Genomic DNA, 23,534 nt, shown 5'->3' with positions numbered 1-23,534 from the left:
GGTTGGTTAATAATTGTACTTTTAAAAAAAGATTTGTTATTGTTATTTTATGTGTATGAATGTTTTCCTTGCCTGTGTGCTTGGTGCCTGCTAAGGCCAGAAGAGAGTGCTGGATCCTAGATCCAGAGTAAGGACAGCTGTGAGCCACTATGTCGGTGCTGGGAACTGAACACCAGGTCCTCTGCAAGAACAGTAAGTTCTCTTCACCACTGGGCCAGCTCTCCAGGCTTTGCACTTTATTTTAGGATAAACCACCTTTGGTTTCCAGCAATATTGTCATATATCATCCATGATTAATAACGAGAACATGGGAAATGTATCTATCATCCATTTAGAAAAAAGGATTTTAGAGAAACGTGAAATTGAGGATTTTTTTCTTAAATTCCCTTTTGTGTTAGGGTTAATTCTTGGCATGACTGTGTCGTTGCTTTAGGTTCTAGTGTGGGAGAACGGCGCCGATAAATGAAGTGGACTAAAGTCTCATGCAATAGCCAACTTTATTCAGAGCATCAGACACTCTATACTCTGAGGATTAAGAGGAGTCACATGACTAAACGTGTACAATCACAAGGGCAAGCCACATGCAACAGAAAAGACACATGTGGCAAAACCATGATTTCCCAGAGAGGCGTATACACAACAATAGCCAGTTGTAACAAACAATCGGAAGTAAACTCACTCCTTTCTGCTACTCCCAGGAAGGACACAAGAGCATAATCCAAGAACAACTCTGTGTTTTTCAAGAAACTGAGGTCAGAAGACTCTTGTCTTGGTTTCTTAGAACTTTCTCACAGGCAATCAGAATTCTCCTCACAAGGCTCCGTTCTTGGACCGTGTTCTGACAGACAGGAATTAGAATCACCTGAAAGATAAAACCTGCGTGTGCCTGTGGGACATTATCTTGATTATACGGACCAAGGTGGGGCAGCTTGCCCACTGTAGGTGCTACTGTTCCCTAGGCAGGGCATCACGGACTGTAAGAGTGGAGAAAGTGATTGAGGACTAGCACGCATCTTTGCTCTCTTCTTCAGGCTGTGAGTGTAAGAGACTGTTTAAACCCCCTGCTGCCTCGATTTCCCCAACTTGCACATTGTAAGCTAAAGAAAACCTTTCCTTAAGTTGCTTTGATCAGAGTATTTTACACAGAAACAGGAAAAGAAGACAAGACATCTTTCTATAAATGTTCCTATTTGTCAACTAATATTCTGGGAGTGTTATGTCTCAGCATCAACAGGAAAGATATTCGTGATAGAGGTTAAGTTAGATGTGTTACACTCAATACATTTCCCTCCCCATCCATGATATATAACCTAACATCTCTGCTTCTTTTGTTCTTGTCCTCACTGAGCACATTAGTGGTCCTTGTATCTGGAACATTGGAGGACAAGTATGTTGTATGATTAGAAGCTTGTGTAGTGAATGAACACTTATCTAATACATCTGTGTAGCCTGATACTGTGCATAATAGCTGATGTAACCGAGTAATTTAGTTTTCGGAAAATGACAGCTGAAGAAAGAACACAGTGGGACAATTTCAAAGTGAGTCATAAGTTTGGTCTTGAAAGGTAAAAGGATGAAGGAGGAAGGAAGTCACCCAAACAAGCTCAAGACCAAAGTCCTAACTGGAAAACTATTCATAGTGCCTGCAAAATGGCCAATTAGACCAGGACGGAAGGGTGGCTCCCATATGGAGCTATGGATTTTTTTTTCTTGGTGGGTCCGATTGCCGAGTTGGAGCCAACACGAACGAATGGGACTTTGGGACCTTGATCACCTCCAGACCCTCGTGGAGAAAGAAAGCAAGCCTGGCCCAACCCCGCACCTGTTTTGGTCCCGCCCCCGCAGCAGTTGGCTCCGCCTCCCTAGGGCGAGAGCCAATGGGCTGGACTCCAGGAGGCGGGCCCCAGAGGGCGTGAGGCGTGAGGCGTGGGGCGCGAGGCCGGGGCGGGGCGTCGCGTCCGCGGCTGGCGCGGTCGTGGCGGTGGCTGCTGGGGAGGTGACGGCGGCGGCTCGACTGGGCGTCCGCGGGCCAGCCGTGGGGGATGGGGGCGGCGAGCTCCTGCCGGCAGAGGGGGCGGCGGCCGTGAGTGTGGGTCTGGAGTTAGGGACGCGGGATGGAGCCCCATGGTGAGTGAGGGGAGGCGGCTCGGGCTCCCGCCGTGCCCCGGGGCGGACGCTTTAGGGTCTGGGGTCCCGGAGGCGCGGGGCGGAGGCGGCTGCGGGCAAGGCCGGGAGCTTCGCGCTCCAAGTCCCCTCCAACTCCGAGGGTCGAACGGGGAGGGCTGGGGCGGACGCTTGCGGGGACGTTGCGGACCGTGGTGCCCGCGGGGGGATTGGCGTCGGCTGTCGGGCAGCGGCTCGCGGGAGTGACCGTTCACGTCCCGGGTCTTGTCTGCGAGCGTCCAGCGGCAGCCCCGGGCCCTTTCCCAGCCTCCGCACGCGCCTGCCCGAGACGCTCGGGCTCCCGGAGCTTCCCCGTTGCTTTTCTTCCTCGGGTCTCCACGTCTGCGTTCCCTGGGACCCTGTTAGGAAGTTTAGTGGCTTTCTCACTGACTCCACTGTGACAGACGCAGAGGCTGAGGAACGGTAACGCCACCTCCTGCTCCGTCTTCACTTTCCTTCTGGCACGTCTTATTCTGGAGCCGGCTGTTTGTCACTTGCCCCCCCCCCATGCCCTGCCCCCCTCCCAGGCGTTTCTGTCACTTTCCTTCTTGCATTCCTTGGGCTCTGGTCACCCTTTTCCCAGCTGTGGCCCTAGGGTAAATTGTGTGCTTTGCAAGACGAGGAATTGATAAACTGAGATTACAGCTAACCACCAGGGGAGCCTGCCCCTGAAAGTTTTATTGCCGAGAATGTCCCAGGACTTTGTCTTTGATGGAAACCTGGTGTCCTGGAGTCCTGTCTTGCTTCCACAAAACGAAGTTGCTCAAGGCTTCTGGTCTTGGGGCTCTTTTGACAATACCCTGAGTTTATCTCACTTTTTTTTTTTAAACCACTAGCCGTCTGTGGAGATCAAAGATTGGGTTTCACACCGTGTTCTTTTGATATCTTTTAAGGGGAGGGGAAATGTTTTGCGTTTCTCGAAAGTTCGAAGACCTTAGTGGAGCCCAGCAGGTTTTGTTTTGTTTACCTTTTTCTTACGTGTAAATTCTTTTTACCTCCTCATTGAATTTGGGGGACAGGAGTTACCTCTTTATGAAAAAGAATTAAAAATTAGATCTGAAACCCCAGCATGAGATTTAGGTCACTCTTCCCGTGATTTCTTTAAGCAGTTTGCCAGAAATGCCTACTTAGAAATGCTTCAAGTACTGCGCAAGGAAGGAGCCCTGACACTTAAGCCTCATTACCCTTATGGTGCCCAGAGCTCTGGTCTCATGATTTTGAGAAGCTTGAGAGTGAACTTGAGTAAGGTAGGCCCAGATAGAAAATGTTTCAAATCCCCAAACTGGCAGAAAATAGAACTTCGTCTGGGAAGAAGAAAGCACCCTTGGGCAAATACATGTTGGCTGTTCTGTTCTCTTCAAATAGAGCACATACCTGACTTTCCAGTGGCTTCATCTCTGAAAAAGCCGTTTGAGCAGCAACTGCTGTTGGTCTTAAGGGTTTAGAGCTACGCTGAGTAAAGTTCATGCCCAGAAAGCATCGTGGAAGGATTTTTATTTTATCTTATGCCTTTGATCAACTATTCCACATATACTGAGAAGACTCCATCCCACTATGCTCGAGAGAACCCCTGACAACCTTTCCATTTACTGAGTAACTAGAGACAATATCGGGTATGGCCCAAAGCATAATGTTATAGAAAGAAGTGTGTTAAATGTCCTGTGGGAAAGTAGAAGCATGGTTCTTTTTAGTAAGTAGGACGTAAGGTTTCTTGGAAGAAGTGTCTTGTTGAGTTTGAAGGCTCAGAGAATGGGTTTTCAGTACATACAGAGGACAGAGCCTTCTGGGCAGAACTGCAGGTTCTCTCCACTGTACACCAGAATGTACGTTGAACATTTAGGGTGGTTTCCTTGAGTTTTGTTGTTGCTTGTTTTTTAAAATTTCACACTTCCAGCGTGGTCATGAGTCAACATACATTTGTTGGTAAAGAAACAAGGCAGTTTGCAGATCATTCTGTTATAAGATTTTTGTGGAAGGTTAGCATTTTATTGTTTCTCTTTATTACTACTGTGATAAGGAAATGAGCCAGCCTGTGCAGAGAGTAGACACTAGGTGATACTGCTTCCTTTGTAATAGTCTTTCTCTCAAGACACGTGTCAGTGTGTGTTCTTGAGAAAGTTTTCAAATACCAGCCTCCCTTTTAAAGAAGTAATCAATACTTTATATGCTTTTAAACATTTTGTTGATTTTATGTATTTGTGTGTGCCTGAGTGTATGTATGTATGTGTGCTGCATGTGTGCAGGAGCCTGTGAAGATAAGGTATCCTAGCCCCTGGAACTGGAGTGACAGATGGTTGTGAGCTGCCATCTGAGTGCTGGGAACCAAACCCAGAACCTCTGGGAGAGTCAGTGCTCTTTCCTGGTGAGCCATCTCTCCAGCCCACATGAAACGGTTGGGGAAGGAATGGTCAGAGTTCCAGGGACTTTCAGTCACAACATTTTATACTTTTGCTTATTATTCGTCTGTTGATTTTTGCTTAATGTGTTTGATTTTGTGTGTCCCTGACTGGCTTCCGAAGGAAAAATGGGAAGGGGAGAATAAAAGGGAATATTGTGATTGGACTGGTGGGAGAATCTTGAGTGATCCCAAGGTAGATCTGGTGGGTAGACTCTTTGAAAACAAAACAGTTTTTTTAATATGGAAAATTTCAAGCATATATGAAAGTATATAAATAATAATAAATACAGATAATATAAGGAATTTCTCTATATCCAGCTTCAGCATCACAGAATATCAATTTATGGCCAGTCTTTTCTCCCAGTACTGTGAATTGAACCCAAAACCTCTAACATCCTGGGCAAGCGCTCTCCATGAGCAGTTCCCGCAGATCCTTTTAAGATACACCTTTGATTTTGAGGGATATCTTAAACTGCTGAACTTGCTTTTCTGCAACTGGAATATCTGAGATTGTAGGCATGTATCACTAAGCCTGGCCATTCTATTTATATCACCCCTTCATTCAGCCTTCCATATTATTTTGATATAAATCTTAGACATCATATTATTTATCCATAAAATTTCAGCATGTTTTTCCCAAGGAAAGATGATTAAATATAATACCAACATTCTCCATAATTCAGTTCAGTGTTTAGTCAAATTATAGGTCATTTTTTAATAGCTTGAGTCAAGGTACAGATAAGCTTCATATATTGTAATTGGTATGTACACATTGACATACACATAGTTTATGCATAATTTATACATAATAGAATTTATAGTTCATAAGTATGCACTTTGAATTTTGACAAATGATTTGTACCCATGTAATCACTATAATAATAAAAAATTTTTAGAATGATGTTTGCATCATTCTAAAATTTATTCATACTAATTTGTAATTTCTCCCACATCTATGTATTACCCTGTCCATAGACAACCAATATAATGCTTTTGCTACTAAATACTAGCTTTAATATTTCTAAAGTTCATATAAATATAATTATGCTAAATGCATAAATTGTTTTTCTACATTTTTGACCTGACTTTTTTGACTTAGCATAATTTTTTTTTTAGATTTTTTTTAATGTGTGCGAGTGCTTTGCTTGAGTATGTGTATGTGTAGCACATGCATACCTGGTGCTCTGTAAAGAGCGAGCTGGATTCCCTGGAACTGATCGTGTGGATGGTCGGAAGCCGCCATGAGTGCTGGGAACCCAGCCCAGTCCCTTACAAAAGCACCAAGTGCTTTTAGCCCTGGAGCTGCCTCTCCAGCCTTCAGCACAGTGCTTTTAAGATTCATCTGTGAATTCTTGCTATATCATGGGCAACTTTTGTTAGTGGTGGTATCCCATTTAAGACTGTACCCGCACTTTATTGGCTTGTCTGTTGAGGGATATTGGCTATTTGCAGTTTCTGAATGCCTTAAAAATATTTGTGAACAAGATTGGAGTGAATGTACGTTTTCATTTCTTGTGTGTACGTCAAGGAGAAGATTTTATATAAGAAGCTGCCAGATTGTGTTCCTCCAACTATGTGCCTTGCATGGCGATACTGTATTCAGTTAGTATTGCTCTACATCTTCAACAACATGTAATATTTTAGTTTAGCTGAAATTAAAGTTTCTTGTGATTATTACATCTCAGTTTAGGTTAAATTTGCATCTTCCTGATTCTGAACACTATTCCAAGTGCATGTTTCCCACCTGTGTTCCTCCTTCTGTAAATCATTCCTTCATTACTTACTGAGTTTATTAGTTTGTGAGTGGTTTAGTATTCAGGCATCTGCACTGGCCTGCCCTTGGGCTTCTGACCGGATATGTCCTCAGCCACAGCCACTAAGAGCACTTTGCTGTGTTCCCTGTTAAAAGGACCCTGCCCAGCTCCCCCCCTTCCTCTCTCTTCCTCCCTCCCCCCTCGCTCACTTCCTCTCTCTTCCTCCCTCCCCTTTACCCTCCTCCTGGTCTCTCTGTCACTTCCCCTTCTCTCTCTTTCTCTCTCTGTCTCTTCTCTTCTGCTGCTCTTGTCCCCAGAGGCCAGTCTCCTCCTCTTTCCTTTTCCTACATTCCCTTTCCCCTAATAAAACCCCTCCACACAAACTCTGTTGCATGGCGTCTTTCTTTTGTGCGCCTGCTTTTTTTTTAAATTACAACAAGTGGTCTTGACATAATTCCGATACAAACTTTTTGTCAAACATTTTTTTCCAACTTTAGCTCACATTTTATATTTTAAAAGGATATTTTAAAGAATAAAAGTTAATTTTCATCCAGTTTGCCAATGTTTTCTTTTGTTGTTTTTGCTTTTGGGGATCTGTCAGGGAAATCATTTTTGCTTATAATTTCAAAAAATATCCCGCAATTTTTGAATGCAAATGGTAAATATTTTAGGCCATACTGACTCAACTGCTAAACACTGCTCCTATGGCTGAAAAGAAATTATATATAATACATAAAAGCATGGCTGTGATCCTAGAAATAACCTTACTTTTAAAAATAGGCCTCTTTTCTATTCCTCTAAATTTGAAGGATTGGTGTTTAGATTTTATGTTTAGGCTTAGAGCACCTATCAGGTAAATTGGTATACTGTGAATTAAGCTATCAATTATTTATTGAAAGATTACGTTTTCTGTGTAAAAATCAGTTGACTCATATATTTGGTTTTACTTTTTTGGACTGTATTCTATTGCTGTATGTTGTCAATATGTCAGAAATCATACTATCTTGATTCCTGTGGCTGAACAGTAAATCTTAAAGTAGTCTTAAGTTCCCCAGTTAAAATTTGTTGTTGTTGTTTCATATATGTAACATTTTAATGTAAAATTTAAGGTCAGGCTGGGTGGGTGTAGTGCCACATGCCTTTAATCCAGCACTTGGGAGGCAGAGGCAGGCAGAGCTCTGTGAGTTTGAGGTCTGTCTGTTCTATGGAGGGAGTTCCAGGACACCCAGGACTACATAGTGAGACTGTCTCAGAAAAAAATAAAATAAATAAGGCCCACAATGACTCCTTGAAACTATAATTTGAGGTAGGAAAACTGCCATGAGCTCAAGACTAACGTGGGCTACACAGTGAATGCCAGATATTCTAGTTTCATTTCTGACTAAAAGCAGCATAGGAGGAGAGGGCTTAGCTCACAATTCCAAGTTACAGTCCCTTATTGAGGGAAGTTGAGGCAGCCACATCACTTCCACAGTCAAGGGCAGAGAAATGAGTGGATCCTTGCTTGCTCCTGCTTGCCTCTTACTCAGACTTTCTCTGGTCCAGGAAATGGTGCTGCCTGCAAGTGGATTGGGTCTTCCCAGAACAATTAGCTATCAGACCAGTCCTCTATAGAGATGTCCATGACCGACCTGTTAGAGACCCTTCCCTGCTAATTCTAAGCTGTAGTAAGTTGATGGTTTTGTTGTTGTTGTTGTTGTTGCTTTTGTTTTTGTTATTTTGGCTTTTTAAGACAGATTTCTCTGTGTAGGAGTCCTGGCTGTCCTGGAATTTGCTTTGTAGACCAGGCTGGCCTCAAACTCACTGAGATCCTCCTGTCTCTGCCTTCCTAGCGCTGGGAGTAAAGGTATGTGCCACCGCTGCCCTGCAATATGGTCTTTTTGTTTGGTTGGGTTTTGTTTGTTTCCCTGAGATATTGCTTTGAAGCCTGTCCTGGAACTAGCTCTTGTAGACCAGGCTAGCCTCGAACTCACAAATATCAGCCTGCCTCCGCCTCCCTAGTGCTGGAATTAAAGGCGTGCGCCACCACCATCTTAGTATTTTGTTTTTCAAGACATGGTTTCTCTGTGTACCTCTGGTTGTCCTAGAACTTGCTTTGTAGACTAAGCTGACCTCAAACTCAAAAGAGATCCCTCTGCTTCCTGAGTGCAGGAATTAAAGGCATGAGCCAACACTGCCCAGCTACAAGTTGATGTTTTAAATTTGACCAACATTAGACTATGGTATGAACGCTGCCTCCCTTTTTTTTTTTTTTAAGATATTGAACCTTCTTATTCATGAAAATGATCACTTTATTGTGGCTTTAGTCAATTATTTGATTTCTTGCAGTAGTATTTTTTTTAAGATTTATTTTTATTTTAAATTACTTGTATATGTGTTGTTTGTGTACATGTGTTTGGTACTTTGCAGAGGCCAGAGAACATCAGGTCTGGAGCTGGAGTTAGAAGCAGTTGTTAAGCCACCGGATGTGGGTGCTGGGAACTAACTTAGGTCATCTGCAAGAAGAGAACCAGTCTCTTTCATGCCTGCTGAGCCATCTTGCCCTCCAGTCTAGCAGCAGTGTTTCATGGTTACCAGTTTAGGGCAAGTTTTGCTAAGCTTCTCCCTGAAATGTCTTGGTTTTGTTTGTTTGTTGTTTGTTATGAAATTGTAAATGGAATTGGTTTTTAAATTTTTATTATTCAACTGTTAGTTTATAAAGTTGATGTGATTTATGTATTAACTTGTGCTCTGTTCTTGTTCTTTTAAAATGTAGTTAATAAATTCTTCAGGTTTTTCTTATAGGTACACAATTTTGTCATCTCTGAGTGAAGTGGTGTACTTTTCTTTTAGTCTGGATGTATTTTATTTCTTACTGTGCTGCTTTAAACTTTGATTAACAACAGTATTTTCACCATGAGCTATAGTGGTGACGGAGGCTTTTCATGCCTTTTATCAGATAGAAGAAATTCACTTCTCGTTTAACTTTGCAGACTTTTTAATGATCATGAATGGGCAAGGAATTTTGTTAGATGCTTTTTCTGCATCTTTTGAAATGGTCACATGAGTTTTTCTGGTGTTGTTAAATTTACATCCCTGGAACAAGCTCTTTTGAAATATGATATTGTTATAGTTTGTGTGTAAATACTGCATTTGTGGAATTTGATCTGTGATTTTGTTGTGTCATTCTTTGGTTTTAGTATCAGGAGAATGCTGCTTCAAAAATATTTGGAAAGATTCTTCCTCTGTTTTGCGAGTGTTTGCATATATTGTTTTTCTGGTTCAATGGATTTTTATCAGTAAAACACAGTAGATTTGCAATTTTTGTTTCAGAAAGTTTTAAATTATGAATTCAATTTTTTAAAACATGTATAAGAACTACTTAGATTTTCTGTTTCTTATGTTGGGTTTCTTTGAAGTTGTTCAGTTTAAAGTTGCTGTAAATTCCTTTGTAGCCCTTTAATATGTATTGGGTCTGTAATGGTTTTCCATTTTCCACTCATATTAGTAGTTTGTGTTTATTGCTGTCTTTATTTTTTAATCAGTCTGGCTAAATCTTTATCAATTTAATTAATCTTTTTTTCTTCTTCTTTAGTGATAGGGTTTCTTTGTATAGCCTTGGCTGTCCTAGAACTAGCTCTGTAGACCAGGCTGGCCTTGAACTCACAGAGACCCACCTGCCTCTGTCTTCTGAGTCCTGGGATTAAAAGCATGCACACTACTTCCCAGCATGTTTTTATTTTCATTCAATTTAAAATACTTTAAAATTTCACATGTAGAAATTTTGTCTATGTATTAAAAACATGCTTTGTAATTAACAAATATTTGGAAATTCAACAGATACCTTTATGCTGTTGATATCACATTTAATCTTGCCTAGGTTAGAAAACTTATACTTCATTATTTAAATTACTTATTGGAAGTAATTGTATAATCTCATATATGGTCTATTTTAGTGATTGTGTATTCTGCCATTTTGGGGTGGAATTTTCTGTAGTCTGTCTTGCCAAATTTGTTAATATTGTTTTTCAGATCTTTTAAAGCCCTAATAATTGTATGGCTTTATTGTGTTGATGCTGAGAGAAGAGTGGTCTGGAATGTGCCATCAAGTAAAAGTTGGGAGATTGTAGAGTTTACTCCACTGAAAGTTGAAAGGTTGCAGAATTTATTTTATGGTTAGTGATCCCATCTCTCAAAGACTAGTACTGTCCCTTGCTCTGTGTAGTCCAGCATCTGAAAATAGTATCAACGCCCCCTCCCCCTCTTTTCTAGTTGTTTAGTAAATGGACAAATCTGTTGATATTTATCATTGCACTATATCTTTTAAGGATTTCTTTGCCTTTGAATAGTGTCTCATTATGTAGACCTAGCTGGCCTTGAACTCGTAGATCTACCTGCTTGTACTACTACCAGTGATCCTCTTTTAAGACTTTTTAATCTAGACATTTTTCTTTATCTGTTTTCTTGTAACTTTAGTTGAAGAAATTGTGTTAACTCAGTTCAGGTTTTGCTGGGGGCATATTGCGATATAATTTGGCATAATTTTCTATATATACTTTATAAAGTATAAGTATAAAAGCCGGGCGGTGGTGGCGCACGCCTTTAATCCCAGCACTTGGGAGGCAGAGGCAGGCGGATCTCTGTGAGTTCGAGACCAGCCTGGTCTATAAGAGCTAGTTCCAGGACAGGCTCCAAAACCACAGAGAAACCCTGTCTCGAAAAACCAAAAAAAAAAAAAAAAAAAAAGTATAAAGCAGTTGGATCTAGAGTAGAGTAATGTTGTCTTGACCTTTTGAGGCTATCTGGGCTGGAGAGATGGTTCAGTGGTTAAGAGAACTGGCTGCTCTTCCAAAGGTCCAGGGTTCAATTCCCAGTACCCACATGGCAGCTCACAACTGCCTGTAAGTACAGATTCTAGGGAATCTGATTCCCTCATAGGGACATCCTTTGCAGGCAAGAGTGGGCTGTTGTATGCTTGAAGGTGTTTAGCATGTCCATGGGCTTTACCCACTAGATGTCAGTAGAACCCCTTCCTCCACTGTGACAACCAAAAATGACTCCAGATGGCAAATGCTTTTAGGACCATGTTTTGCTATAAAAAATAGAGGCGGCCTAATACACAGCCCACTTAGGAATGTGAAAACATCTGATTAACAAAACAAGCAATCAGATGATAGCACCATCATCGATAGAAATATAATTATTCAGACATTTTGAAGAGAGTGTATAAAGGACATTTAGAAATTTGATGCTTCACAGAATGGAAAGGAACTAAAGAGAGTACAAGTTACCATTTTAGGAAAGAAAAATGCTAGAAACAGTCAAACAATGTTAAAAACACAGCAATTCCTTTTCAATTATAGGTTGCTTGCAGAATGATTTTTCTGCAACTTGTTGAAAAATTTGAGATGTTGCATTTTTGCAATAGATGATTTAAAGACGGTTTTTACTTTTGTGAGGGGGCTTTATAATTTTATTATAAATCAATAATTTTAAGTAGCAAAGTATTAGTTCAGTGTTGTGCTTTTTATGCTTAAACTTATTTGTGTCATATAAAATTACTTTAAAATATAGATTTATAAGATGATCCTTTTGAAAATGAGCTTATCTTTGTGAATATTTGCAAATATCCTTTGGATAAAAAATGGTAACTAATATTCTTTAGGTGACTGAAGATACCAGAATTTCCCATAAACAACCCTACTTATAACGTAACATCTCATATCCCTTCACGTATTCTGTGTCAGGTTCTGTGGAGAGAATTAGAATGGTGGGGAGAATTAGAGTCAGATCTACTGTAGAAAATGTCAACAACCACTCAGGGCAGATGGTTTTCCAAGACAGGCTTCTCTCTGTAGCCCTGGTTGTTCTGAAACTCGCTTTGTAGAGTTCCATGTTAACCTCGAACTCACAGAGACCCCCTGCCTCTGCCTCCTCAGTGCTAGGGTTAAAGGTGTGCCCCACTGCTGTCTGGCACATGGCACATACTTTCTTCTCTTAATGTCCTTGGCCTTCAGAATCCTTTCTTTTCCCTTAGTTTTGAGTGACTGGTGGTTTCATGAGTTAGTTGTTCATGGTGCATTATTCTTCTCCAGTGATATTTAAGGGACTGTTGGTTTTTTAAAGCATGTTTTCAATATTGTTATTGCTTTAAATTTTGATATAGTTAAATTTGATGCTTTATGCATACATTTTAAACAATTAAAGCTGAAACAGAAAATTGTAGTGCTAAGTGACTAAAGAGCACTTTGTTCTCAAATTGTCTTTGCTAGGTAACAACCCAAAGTATGCATTGACTTATTACTTCCCGTCTTTGCTTGTTTCTTCCTTGGTTTTTGTTTCCTTAATTCTACAACCCACGATTTTTTTTCCTCCTCTCTCCACACTACCCTGGATGTCTTTTTTCCCACATGTGGTCATTTTTCGGTCTCCCCACTACTCTCATAGGCACCCTCCCCTATGTTTTCCTCTCTATTTTCGTGTATTGAATTCAAGAGCCCTTATATTCTGGGGACCCTGCTGATTTTTTTGTTTGCTTGCTTGCTTATTTTATTTATTTATTTATTTATTCATTCATTTATTTAATATTTAGGCATGTTTCTCTGTGCAACAGCTCTGGATGCCCTGGAACTCACTCTGTAGACCAGGCTGGCCTCAAACTCTGCCTCCCAAGTGCTGGAATTAAAGGCGTGAGCCACCATGGCCCGCCAGTGTCGCTCATTCTTTTGAGAGTGTTGGGCGAGGCCGTGTTACAAGTTACCTGTGAGGAGCCTTTGTCTCCCTCTTTATCACTCGGAGTTTGCCGATGGGGGATGAAAGTGGTCCAGGAAATACAGATTAATCATCCAAGAACTCCCATCAGCCAAATCCAGTTCTCAGGTGACTTTTCCTAAGCACTGTCTCCAGTAAGGAGACCCTGTCAGGCCAAAAACTGTTGAAAGACCGACTATCACACTGTGGGCTCCTCTACCTGTTGTTTGCACTGCCACCGCCCCAACCAGTGTGAGCCAATGGACTGGGCTCCAGGGGGTGGGCTGAGGCGGGATGAGGGTGGGGCCAGGGCGGAGCACCACTGGGGCAGCTGCTTCGCTGCAGTGCTGGCTTAGCCCGGCATGGGGGATGGAGGCCGCAAATTTCTGCTCTAGGCGGCTACCGCCGCGAGGCCGTGCGAGTTCCTCTGGAGTTGGCGCTGGAGATACAGGATGGAGCCCCGGGGTGAGTGAGGGCCGGTGGTGCTCGGTCCCACTGAGGCTGCTGGGTTGGGGTTCCTGTGAATTGCTGTCGAGCCTGGGTCCGAATACGAGCTTCGGACCTGGACTGTGAACACCGATCTGTGGGGGTGAGCAGACTGTGACCCAAGTAAAAACGCGCAGTTAGGGCATATTTACCTACAGTGTTCTGAAACTTCACACGTTGTAACTCTTTTAATTCTCAGGACAGGTCTGACCTCTCAATTCATTTCTCACACGGGAAAGGTGAGGTTAAAAGTTGTCCATACAAAGTAGTAATTGCCAGGATCAAGGCTTAAACCTAGGCGCCCTTGCCCCAGAATCCATGCTCGGGAGCACAGTCTGCTCCCGCCAACCCGCCTGCAATTCTCACTCCAGATGGGTGCTCAGTTGCGAGGTATTTTAGGAGTTCCGTCGTGCGTATTCTCATCTGGTTTGTGTTTAGAAGGGTGTTCTTTTTGAACGCTCCTCAGTGTCACGGTGTGTTCTAATTTTGCTTTGAATATGTTTGGAGGTTTGATGGTTTAATTGTAAGACGGGTTAGGAGGGACTCGCTCCGGATTGAGGGTTTTGAAGGTGGAATTCTAGTTGCTGTTGACAGTCTCTGCTTATCAGTTTTTCACTCCTGAGAGATAATTCACCAAACACCCTTTTAGAGATCAGACATCACCTGCTAAGGCTTTAGACTCGGTGACTCTATCTCTTGTCTATTGTGTCCTTTTGTCGGTCGCTATCCATGTTTACTGTCCCTTTTCGTTTTTTTCTTTTCTCTATATTTAAATCAGGGATGGGGAACGTGTGCTTTGGTATATCGTAGTTTTGGCTGGTCAGAAGTGCGCCTTCCCTGCCAGGAATGCTAAACATTCTGAAGGCGTGGGAGGTAGGGCAGCACCCCCCCCCCCCCCCCGTCCCAATTTTCCCCACCACCACCTTTGTAAAATTTTTATTTTTTAAAATTATCATGCTGGGTTCAAACTGCACAGAAATGAAGTGTATGTGTGTTCTGTGTCTTACTTTAGAAATTGTTAAGAATAAAGCTGTTTCTGATATGTTTCCATTCCATTTTTGTAGAGTGCTTTTTAAAAGTATAATTAAAGACATTTAGACTTGTCTCCTGTGTTTTTTGCAATGTTTTTTTAATAGATTCTCACAAACTCAGAAATTATGCTGAAATAGCAGAGTTCTGAAGTTTATGTAACTTTTAAAAGTGTAAGTAGGAAGAACTAAAGTACAGATATTTGGGGCACTTTTACATTCCAGTTAGCTTTCTGCTTCTATCATATACATTATAGAGTGTGTGAGGGGATTTTGATTGACATGGACCGCTGAAGCCTTGTAAAAGTCACCATTTGGGAGTTTAGGAAATTTGTGTGCACAGTTTTTTTCCTAGTGCTTGGTTAGACCCAGGGCCTCTTGCCAGGCAGGGCTTTCCCACTGAGCTATGAATCCATATTTGTCATGCACATAAGATTTAAAGCTTAGAGTGTACAAAGTAGTTTTTGTATGTTTTCTACTAGCTATAAAATTCCTTAAGACATAGATAATACAATTTTTAATGTTCATGGCTTGGAGTTAGAAGAGATGAGAATTAGTTTCACAAGTGTTTCGTTGAGCAGTCTGTTTGCACAGTCCAAACTTCACTTGGAAGCATTTACTAGGTTTCCATGAAATCAGTTAAGCTTTTGGAATTGTTTCCAGTCCTATATTTCTTGCTTACAATCTATAGACTTATGAAGCCACAGCTGTTTATTACTTAAATATATTTAAGAACAATTTCCCACAATAAAGTACTCTAGTAATAATAACTCACAATGACTGAGTCTTCATGCCAGGCACTGTGCTAAGTACTTTCCATGCATTACTATCTAATTTAATTAAATTACCAGTTGCAATCTATTATTAACTATACTTTATATTACCACTAACCAGGGAATATTCATTTTGGCACATGGGAAAGTAGTGTATAGGATCTTGCAGAGTGCATATTGTCCAGGCTTTCTCATTGTCATAGTTCAATTATGAAAGTACAATTTTAATTTTAAACATCCTTTCAGTTGTAATGTTGCCCCTTTAAAGTTTTAAAAGAAAAACTGTAAAAACTTTCTAAAACTTAGTACATTCAGTATAATGCATATTTCAAGCCTTTTCCCCCATGTATGTTCATTTGTGTGTTAACAGATTTTCTAAGTCTTGTCTAAAAGTTAGAAGCCTTTTTGAAACAAGGTTTACAACTTTGAGTTGCTAATTTGACACAAATTGTTCTGTCCTTTTTATTCATGAATTGTTTTTAAACTTGTTGTCTTTTGATTCTTAAAGTCTTTTTTATCAGTGGCTGTGACTAATTGTCTAGTTTACTAAATTTAAAGGCACCATAAACAAACAGAAAGATTTTATTATGTAAACTGCACAGGTGATAAAGTTTGGTAGTTTATTAGTAGCCTCCTCAGAAATACTAAAGATCTGCCCAAACAAGATACTTTAGTATTATTTTATTTATTTTTGTTAGTTGAAATGGATACTTTAATATTAATGACCAAAAATTATTCTGGGTTCATTTTGGAAATTACACGCTTAAGGGATAATTTTAGTTTTAAAGCTGGTTTAAATATAAAAGGTATAGGCTTAAATAATTTGAAATTGACAAAAGACATTGAATAAAGGAATTTTTAAAGCTATTAAAAGGTAATAACATCCTATTTACATAATCAGAGAAATGATAACACAACTTTCAGGCCTGGTGTGGTGGTGCCCGCCTTTAATCTCAGCACTCAGGGAGGCAGAGGCAGGTGGATTTCTGTGAGTTTAAGGTCAGCCTGGTCTACAGAGTGAGTTCGAGGACAGCCAGGGATACACAGAGAAACTCTGTCTTGAAAAAAACAAAACTTAAAAAAAAAAGAAATACAACTTTGATTTTTGTTTTATGTGCCTTAGTATAATTTCATATGCTTCTTTTTAAGAATATTTTAGGGATAGAATTTTAAGTGATTTTCCCTTAAAATTACAACCTAGTTTTGTGTTTTCTGTAAAATTGTTACAATAAACTTACAAGCCTGTTCATTACTATTCTTGCGAATTCATTCATTTTGCAGATAGTTCAAAGTAGGCCATCCCTAATATGCTTACTGTAGTGTAAGCACAGAATGCATGGTTAACAAACCGTTATGGTCTTGATTGTAGTCTAGATCAGGAATTATCGGAGAAGGCATTTATTTGAACTATAGTAAATACAAAATGAAATTTTCAGATACTGCAGGACTACTGGAGATTTGATCAGGTGGGTGGTGGTGATACGGGAAGATTTCCTTAAGAGAATGATTTTTGAGCTGTCAGAGAAAGTAAACTCAGGAGTAAAATCTGAGAGTGTCCAGGTGGATGAAACTTCATGTTATGGACAGGATTCTCAGCTAAAAAGATGAACTAGGGGCTGAACTAGAGATAGCTAAGGGCCTAAGAGAACACACTTCTCTTATAAAAGAACTAAATTTTGTTACCAGTAGCCATGTCAGCCAGCTTACAACTGCCTATAACTCCTGCTCCATGGGATCCAGGTCAGCTTCTCTGGCCTACTTGGGTATCTGCACACACACACACACACACACACTAACTTAATGTAAATAATAATAAAAATAAATAAAATATGAAATAGGATAGAATAAGAAAGTATACAAATATGTCACCTGGGCCCTTAGAATATGTTGTTTTTTTTTGTGAAACAAATGCATTTGTGTGTGTACTATGCCTGTGTACTAGTCATGGTGCATAATTACTTCATGCTGTGGCCTTTAGTAAACAAACATGGTCTGAAAATGAAAAGGGTGTGTGTGGCAAAATGTGAGTCCAGATGTTTTTGCAGAGGCAGATGGGAGCCAGCTATCATTTTGAACCTCATAGACCGTGGCGTTTACCTCTGTCCCTTTGAAAAGTACTGAGCAAAGAAGGAATACTAAGAGATATGTTTCATAGGTTCATAACACAAAAATGCAAGTAGACAAATCCTTAGGAAATTAGTATAGTAGCTTAATAAGAAATAATGGTAGTTCATTAGCATAGGACCAGTAAAAGTAGAGGGACTAAAGAATTGTAATTGGAAACTAAAAGTATAATATATCAGATATGTTATGAATAGACAATGTGTCTTACATTTAGCAAAGATATTATTACATGCAACTTTCTTCTGTTTATTACATGGAGGTCCTCAGCTGTTCTGTCATTCTGAAAGTATCCACATACTCATAGCATGTTTGGAAAACTTTTTAATGATGTTTGAACTAATTTAATATTCCTCCTTTTTTCCCCCCTTTTTTTCCCTAATGAGGCAGGGTCTCTCTACATAGTCCTGGCTGTCCTAAAGCTCACTCTGTTGTCACAGAGACCCCTCTGCCCTCTGCCTCAGGGTTGCTGGGATTAAAGGCCTGCACTGCCATACCAGTCCTCTTCTTCTTCTTCCTTTTTTTTTTTGGCCTCTCTTGTTTCCTTCATGGTTTCAAGAGATGTAACCAAAATTAGAACTTTCAATTCTGGAATGTTTAAATAAAGATAAAAGACAAAAATTTTGAGTTCCAGTAGATTGGGATTAGATGTCTTAACAGAAACCCCCCCTGTTTTGGTGTGATCTCTTTTAATCTTCATGTAAGCCTATAAATTAATTGTATAGATTACTCATCTGGGATTACATATTTGGTATTAGTTTTTTTTCTTACACCAAATATTGCCCCTTAACTATATCATCCTGAAATTACAAATTACTCTCATAATTGCAAATTTACTTGTCCAGTCACAGTATGTGAGATTACTGGCCATTCTTTGAGCTTCTTTCAACAAAGAAATATTCTTGACAAGTTTTGATAAGCTAGATACATACGTGTTCATGTATATGCATTCTCAGAAAATGACTGAGCTAATGTGCTGACTGGACACTTGGGTATCATTCTCTTGTCTGCTCTGATAGTAATCTCTGGAGGAGGTGTGGTCAGTATGTTCTCCATAAATGAGCATAGCACATAATCTCTGGAGGAGGTGTGGTCAGTATGTTCTCCATAAATGAGCATAGCACATAATCTCTGGAGGAGGTGTGGTCAGTATGTTCTCCATAAATGAGCATAGCACAGTGAAGACATGATTTAACAGCTTGTGAGGTCACACAGTAAGCAGGAGACTAAGATCTGGTAAACTTTTCTCTCAAAATATGTCTCATCTTTAGTTTTGAAGGCAATTCTGCAAAGGGAAAATATGACCTCCTTCTAAGTGATGCTTCAGAAGTATCTTTACGTTTAAAAAAAAAATCTGTATCTTAAAAATTAAAGCCAGAGGCCAGAGAACTGGCTCAACAGTTAAAAGCACTGGCTGCTCTTCCAGGGGACCTGGGTTCAATTCCGAGCACCCATATGGCAGCTCACAACTGTGACATGCATGCAGGCAAAACACCAATGTACAAAAAATAAAAGTAATAAATCATTCTAAAAAAAGAATTAAAGCCAAGTAATTATGAGCACAGATTCGGGTATTACAGCTGATGTAGGTTTTCACTTAAGTTATCAGTTGAGAATATATCTATGTTTTCCTCTCTGAACCTCAGGTCCCACACATTGTGAAATGAAAAGAAAGGCAGCTTACACATCCTAGGGTTTGCTTGTCAGAGAGAATTGTCAGATTTTAGACATTTAATGGAAACTGCTGTTCGTAGTTGAGTGTTCTGTCTAAACTCGAAAGCTGAGGTGGCTTGTGGGCTATTGTTGAAACCTGGTGTGATGCTGCTTGGCTGATGGAGTATTTTCCTCTCTCTCTTTTTTTGTCCCCTCAAGGATTTCAGTTTTTCTGACTGTTAAATGAGAGGATGATTGCTCACAAACAGAAAAAGGCAAAGAAAAAACGTGTTTGGGCATCAGGCCAACTCTCTGCCGCTATTACACCTTCTGAAATGGGGCTCAAGTCCGTAAGTTCCAACTCCATTTTTGATCCGGAATACATCAAGGAGCTGGTGAATGATATCAGGAAGTTCTCCCATATGTTACTATATTTGAAAGAAGCTATTCTTTCAGGTTTGTCAACTGTTTTCTCAGTATTGTTATGGGTTAGTTTGTAAAACTTAAATATCAGTCTAGTCATGGATAAATATGCATGCAATGCCAAGAACAGGGCAATCTTCATTACTAATTTTTTTACTCCCCCCCATGTTAAATGCTTACAATGTAAATGTTTTTGTAATCAGATAACAGTATAATAATAAAAGCCTTGTTAAGTATGAGGGAACAAGAGCACAAAAGAAAAAATAGTTTTGGATTTCAAGCAGTTGCATATGTTTTTACATTGGCTCAGAACTTGAGAACATTGGAGTTTTAATAATCCTGGTAACATTTACTGATCTGTGACAGACAGACAAACTAACATTGGTAATTTACATTGCTGACACTTTTTGTCTAAAGTTTGCTTTTCATATTTTTGCCAAAATTTAATCTAAACTGACTCAATGAATTTTTTTCTTAATAATAAACTTAATGTTCTGATAATCTGTAATTTTCCTGAAATAAGGAGTAAGCACAGAATTTATTCTCTTATCTAATTAGAATGGGTATTGAAACATGAGAGTTGATTCTCCTGAAGCAAAGAACTGTATATCACCGACTTGATTAGAGAACCTAAGTCTTTCAATGCCACTTGACCATCCACATTTGATGTCAGTGAAAATTAACGGTCGAGAGACCATCCTCTTCTTTAGTGATAAATAGCAGTTCACGGTGGCATTTCCAGACACAGAGGTTGAAGATCTCTGCTGTTTATATGACCCTCTTGGGCCTCATAGAAATTTATCAGATTTCAGTAAATATGTTTGGGCATATAACTAGAACACTTACTTTCTAAAACTACATCTTAGGTTTGTACTGACTTTGTTTTCTTTCTAACTTAAGTATAATTTTCAGCCTGAAATTTCCAAAATAATTGAATTGAAATGAAAGGTTCAAAATCTTAGTATTTACACTTGCCATCATGTATTCTTTGGGATTGTGAAACTATTATTAAAGAAATTGCTCACAGTCCTATTTATTTTAATAGCTTGATCTTGTCTAACTGTGGCTGAGTAGATGGCAGTAAAGCTAGAAAGACACCGTAAACACATTTCTATACTCAGTATATCTCCACACTAACAAACCTGCCATTTAGTCAGAGGAGTATGGCTTTATAATCAAGTCTTGTTTTTAGCTAGGATATTTTTAAGTTGTCATTTTTATTCTTTCTGATGTATAGTCTATTGCTGGTTGATTTTAAACGTTATCTAAAATATCTTAGGTATTATATTATTTACCTCAGCTTATGGTACGGTGTAATTTAATGTTTCCAGTTAAGTTTAGTTATCTTTTGTTCACAGATTTAAAATGGTGTTTAAAGCAAGTTGTGTCACTTTTTATCTAGAAATGTGAGTTTCATTCAATGTATGAGTAGATAATCCAGAGACTAAGAAGATTCTCACCAGTTCTCAGAAAGAAAAGTATATATTTGTATACTTACATAAGTATAAGATACAGGAGACTACTCTTTGAGATAAAAGTGTTCATGTAGGCCTCGTGGTGGTGGTAGTAGTGGTGGCGGTGCACACCTTAATCCCAGCACTAGAGAGGCAGAGGCTGGTGGATCTCTGAGTTAGAGGCCAGCCTGGTCAGAGCAAGTTCTAGGACAGCCAGGACTACACAGAAAAATCCTGTTGTGAAAAACAAAACTGAGAAAAGGTGTACGTGGAAATAGATTTATTCAGTGAAATTTAATTTAAAGATTGGTATGCACATTATTCTTTTAGTACTTAAGACAATAGATTATTACTACTACCTCAAAAGCTTTTAAATTAGAGGGGTTTTTTTTGTTTTTTGTTTGTTTGTTTGTTTTTTATTGACAAACCAGCGACAGTAAAGTAGCTCAGTGATAGAGTACTTGCCTCACAAGTATGAGAATAAAAGTGTGGAAGCCAGGCAGTTCTAGCACTGGTGGCAAAGATAGGACACTGGAGACAAGCTGACTGGTGAGTGTGTTCAGTAAGACACCTTCAGAGTGGAGAGAGCACACAGAAGATACTCTGCTCAACTTGAGGCCTTCACACACAGCATACATGTGCATGTGTGCACCCATAGGAACATATGTGTGTGAATTCCTGTAGAGCAAGAAGAGGCAATGGAGAAAGGCTGAAGTGAGACATGGTTCAGTGTATTTATTTATCTTCAGGTTTTGTAATACAGAGTACCCCCTTTTCTCCCAAGACTCAGGTTTTTTTTGTGAGCTTTTTGACAAATTTTTATTTATTTCCTAAGCAGAACTATGATGTTCACTTTAGTTGTTAAAGAACTAATTGAAAGAAATAAGTAATTATCAAAGACCTCTGAATTCCTAACAGACAGGAGATACATAGTTTCACTCCTGTGTGCTCTTCCTCCCTCCTCCCACCCCCTCCCCCTCCATTGCCCCCTGTATCTCATCTGCACATGCTCTAGCTGACTCTAAATTTACAATAAACGAACTCCTTAAAGTGAAAGATCTGCGGACTGAACCCATACTCTACCCAAGATATGTGGATGAGTTAGGTTTTCCTTCCACTGCTTATCTCTAAGGGGAGGTTTCCCTGTAGTCTTAGACCATTAGCAGGTGTGGAATTTAAGTTTGAGATTTCTATCTAGTATCATTAAGGTACATTATGAATAATTAAAGGGATAAATTGTGCATCTTATACTAAAAGACTGAAGGTACTCACTTATGTGCATGTACTTTGTATTTAATTATGTAGATTTATATGTTTAATTGTAGATTAACATATATGGAATTTAAGTCTTAATTCAAGTTTGCACACCTTCCCGCCACCCTGTAGGAATAATCTGTTCTGCTCTCCAGATAACAAATTCACAAATGTTCTCCTAGTTTATGCAGTAATTTTTAGAAAAGACTTATTTTGTGTGTATAAGTTGTTTTACCTATGTGTATACCACATGTGGTAAGTGCTCATAGGCCAGAAAAGGGTGTAGGATGCTCCTGGAGCTGGAGTAATAGAAGTTATGAGCTACCTGATGCAGATGCTGGGAACCAAGCCCCCACATCCTCTGCAAAGAGCAGCAAACGCTCTTAACTGCCATCTCTCCAGGTTTTTATATTGTAGTTTTGAAGTATTCCTCTGAAATCTAGGAATTTGAAAATTTTTAAGACTGTTTAATTACATAGACAGAATACTGCAAAATGTTTAGTTTTTCTGCTATTTCATGTTTGAAAGCGTAAAATTATATAAAATACATTTATAGGAAAAACAAGTTGTGATTGTTCTTGTAACTTTGCTTTTGTTTATATACCATGATTTTTAATGAATTTTAATTGGAGTCTGCCATTGTAAGTATGCTACTTTGTCCTCATTTTTACTGTGCTGTGCTGTTTTGTTTGAGACAGGGTCTTACTATGAAGCTCAGGTTGAACTTGACTTCTTTCTGAGCCTCTTAGTTCTGGAGATTAAAAGTAAACATGCTGAGCCGGGCAGTGGTGGCACACAACCTTTAATCCCAGCACTCGGGAGGCAGAGACAGGCGGATCTCTGTGAGTTCGAGGCCAGCCTGGTCTACAAGAGCTAGTTCCAGGACAGGCTCCAAAGCTACAGAGAAACCCTGTATCAAAAAAACAAAACAAAATAAACCAAATAGATGCTCGCCCTTTTCACCTTCTCTTCTCCCCCACCTTTCCTTTTTCAAAGTTTTTTAAATAGATGGGGATGGAAGACACAAGTTTTAATGAAGCCAGGCATGGAGGCGCACACCTTTAATTCCAGCACTTGGGAGGCAGAGACAGGCGGATCTCTGTGAGTTAGGGAGTCTGGCCTACAGAGAGAGTTCCAGGGTAGCCAGGGCTATACAGAGAAACTCTGACTCAGGGGAAAACAAAACAAAAAATCCAGCAACAACAACAAAACATTTACTATGAGAGTCAGACTAATTAGTTAAATTGTCAAATTAAAACAACAACAACAAAAACAACTTTGGAGGCTGGAGAGATGAC

At 39.7% G+C, this 23,534-nt stretch overlaps 1 protein-coding gene across 3 annotated transcripts in view; it reads left to right on the top strand.

Moving 5' to 3' along the window:
* The first annotated feature begins 2,000 nt into the window (after positions 1 to 2,000).
* The window catches only part of Arhgap29 (Rho GTPase activating protein 29), a 68,261-nt gene continuing 46,727 nt past the window's right edge, over positions 2,001 to 23,534 (top strand). The window contains exons 1-2 of one of the 3 annotated variants that reach the window (XM_075981480.1): positions 2,001 to 2,127; positions 19,325 to 19,561. In XM_075981480.1, the coding sequence (XP_075837595.1) occupies positions 19,357 to 19,561 (205 nt within the window). In that variant the 5' untranslated portion in view covers positions 2,001 to 2,127; positions 19,325 to 19,356. Of the gene's footprint in view, positions 2,128 to 13,378; positions 13,510 to 19,324; positions 19,562 to 23,534 lie in introns of those variants that run through there. The other 2 variants (XM_075981479.1, XM_075981481.1) reach the window with 2 other exon arrangements.

Source organism: Microtus pennsylvanicus, chromosome 7, assembly GCF_037038515.1.
Source record: "Microtus pennsylvanicus isolate mMicPen1 chromosome 7, mMicPen1.hap1, whole genome shotgun sequence".
Lineage (NCBI taxonomy): Eukaryota > Metazoa > Chordata > Mammalia > Rodentia > Cricetidae > Microtus > Microtus pennsylvanicus.
This window is presented reverse-complemented; position numbering and strand designations above follow the sequence as displayed.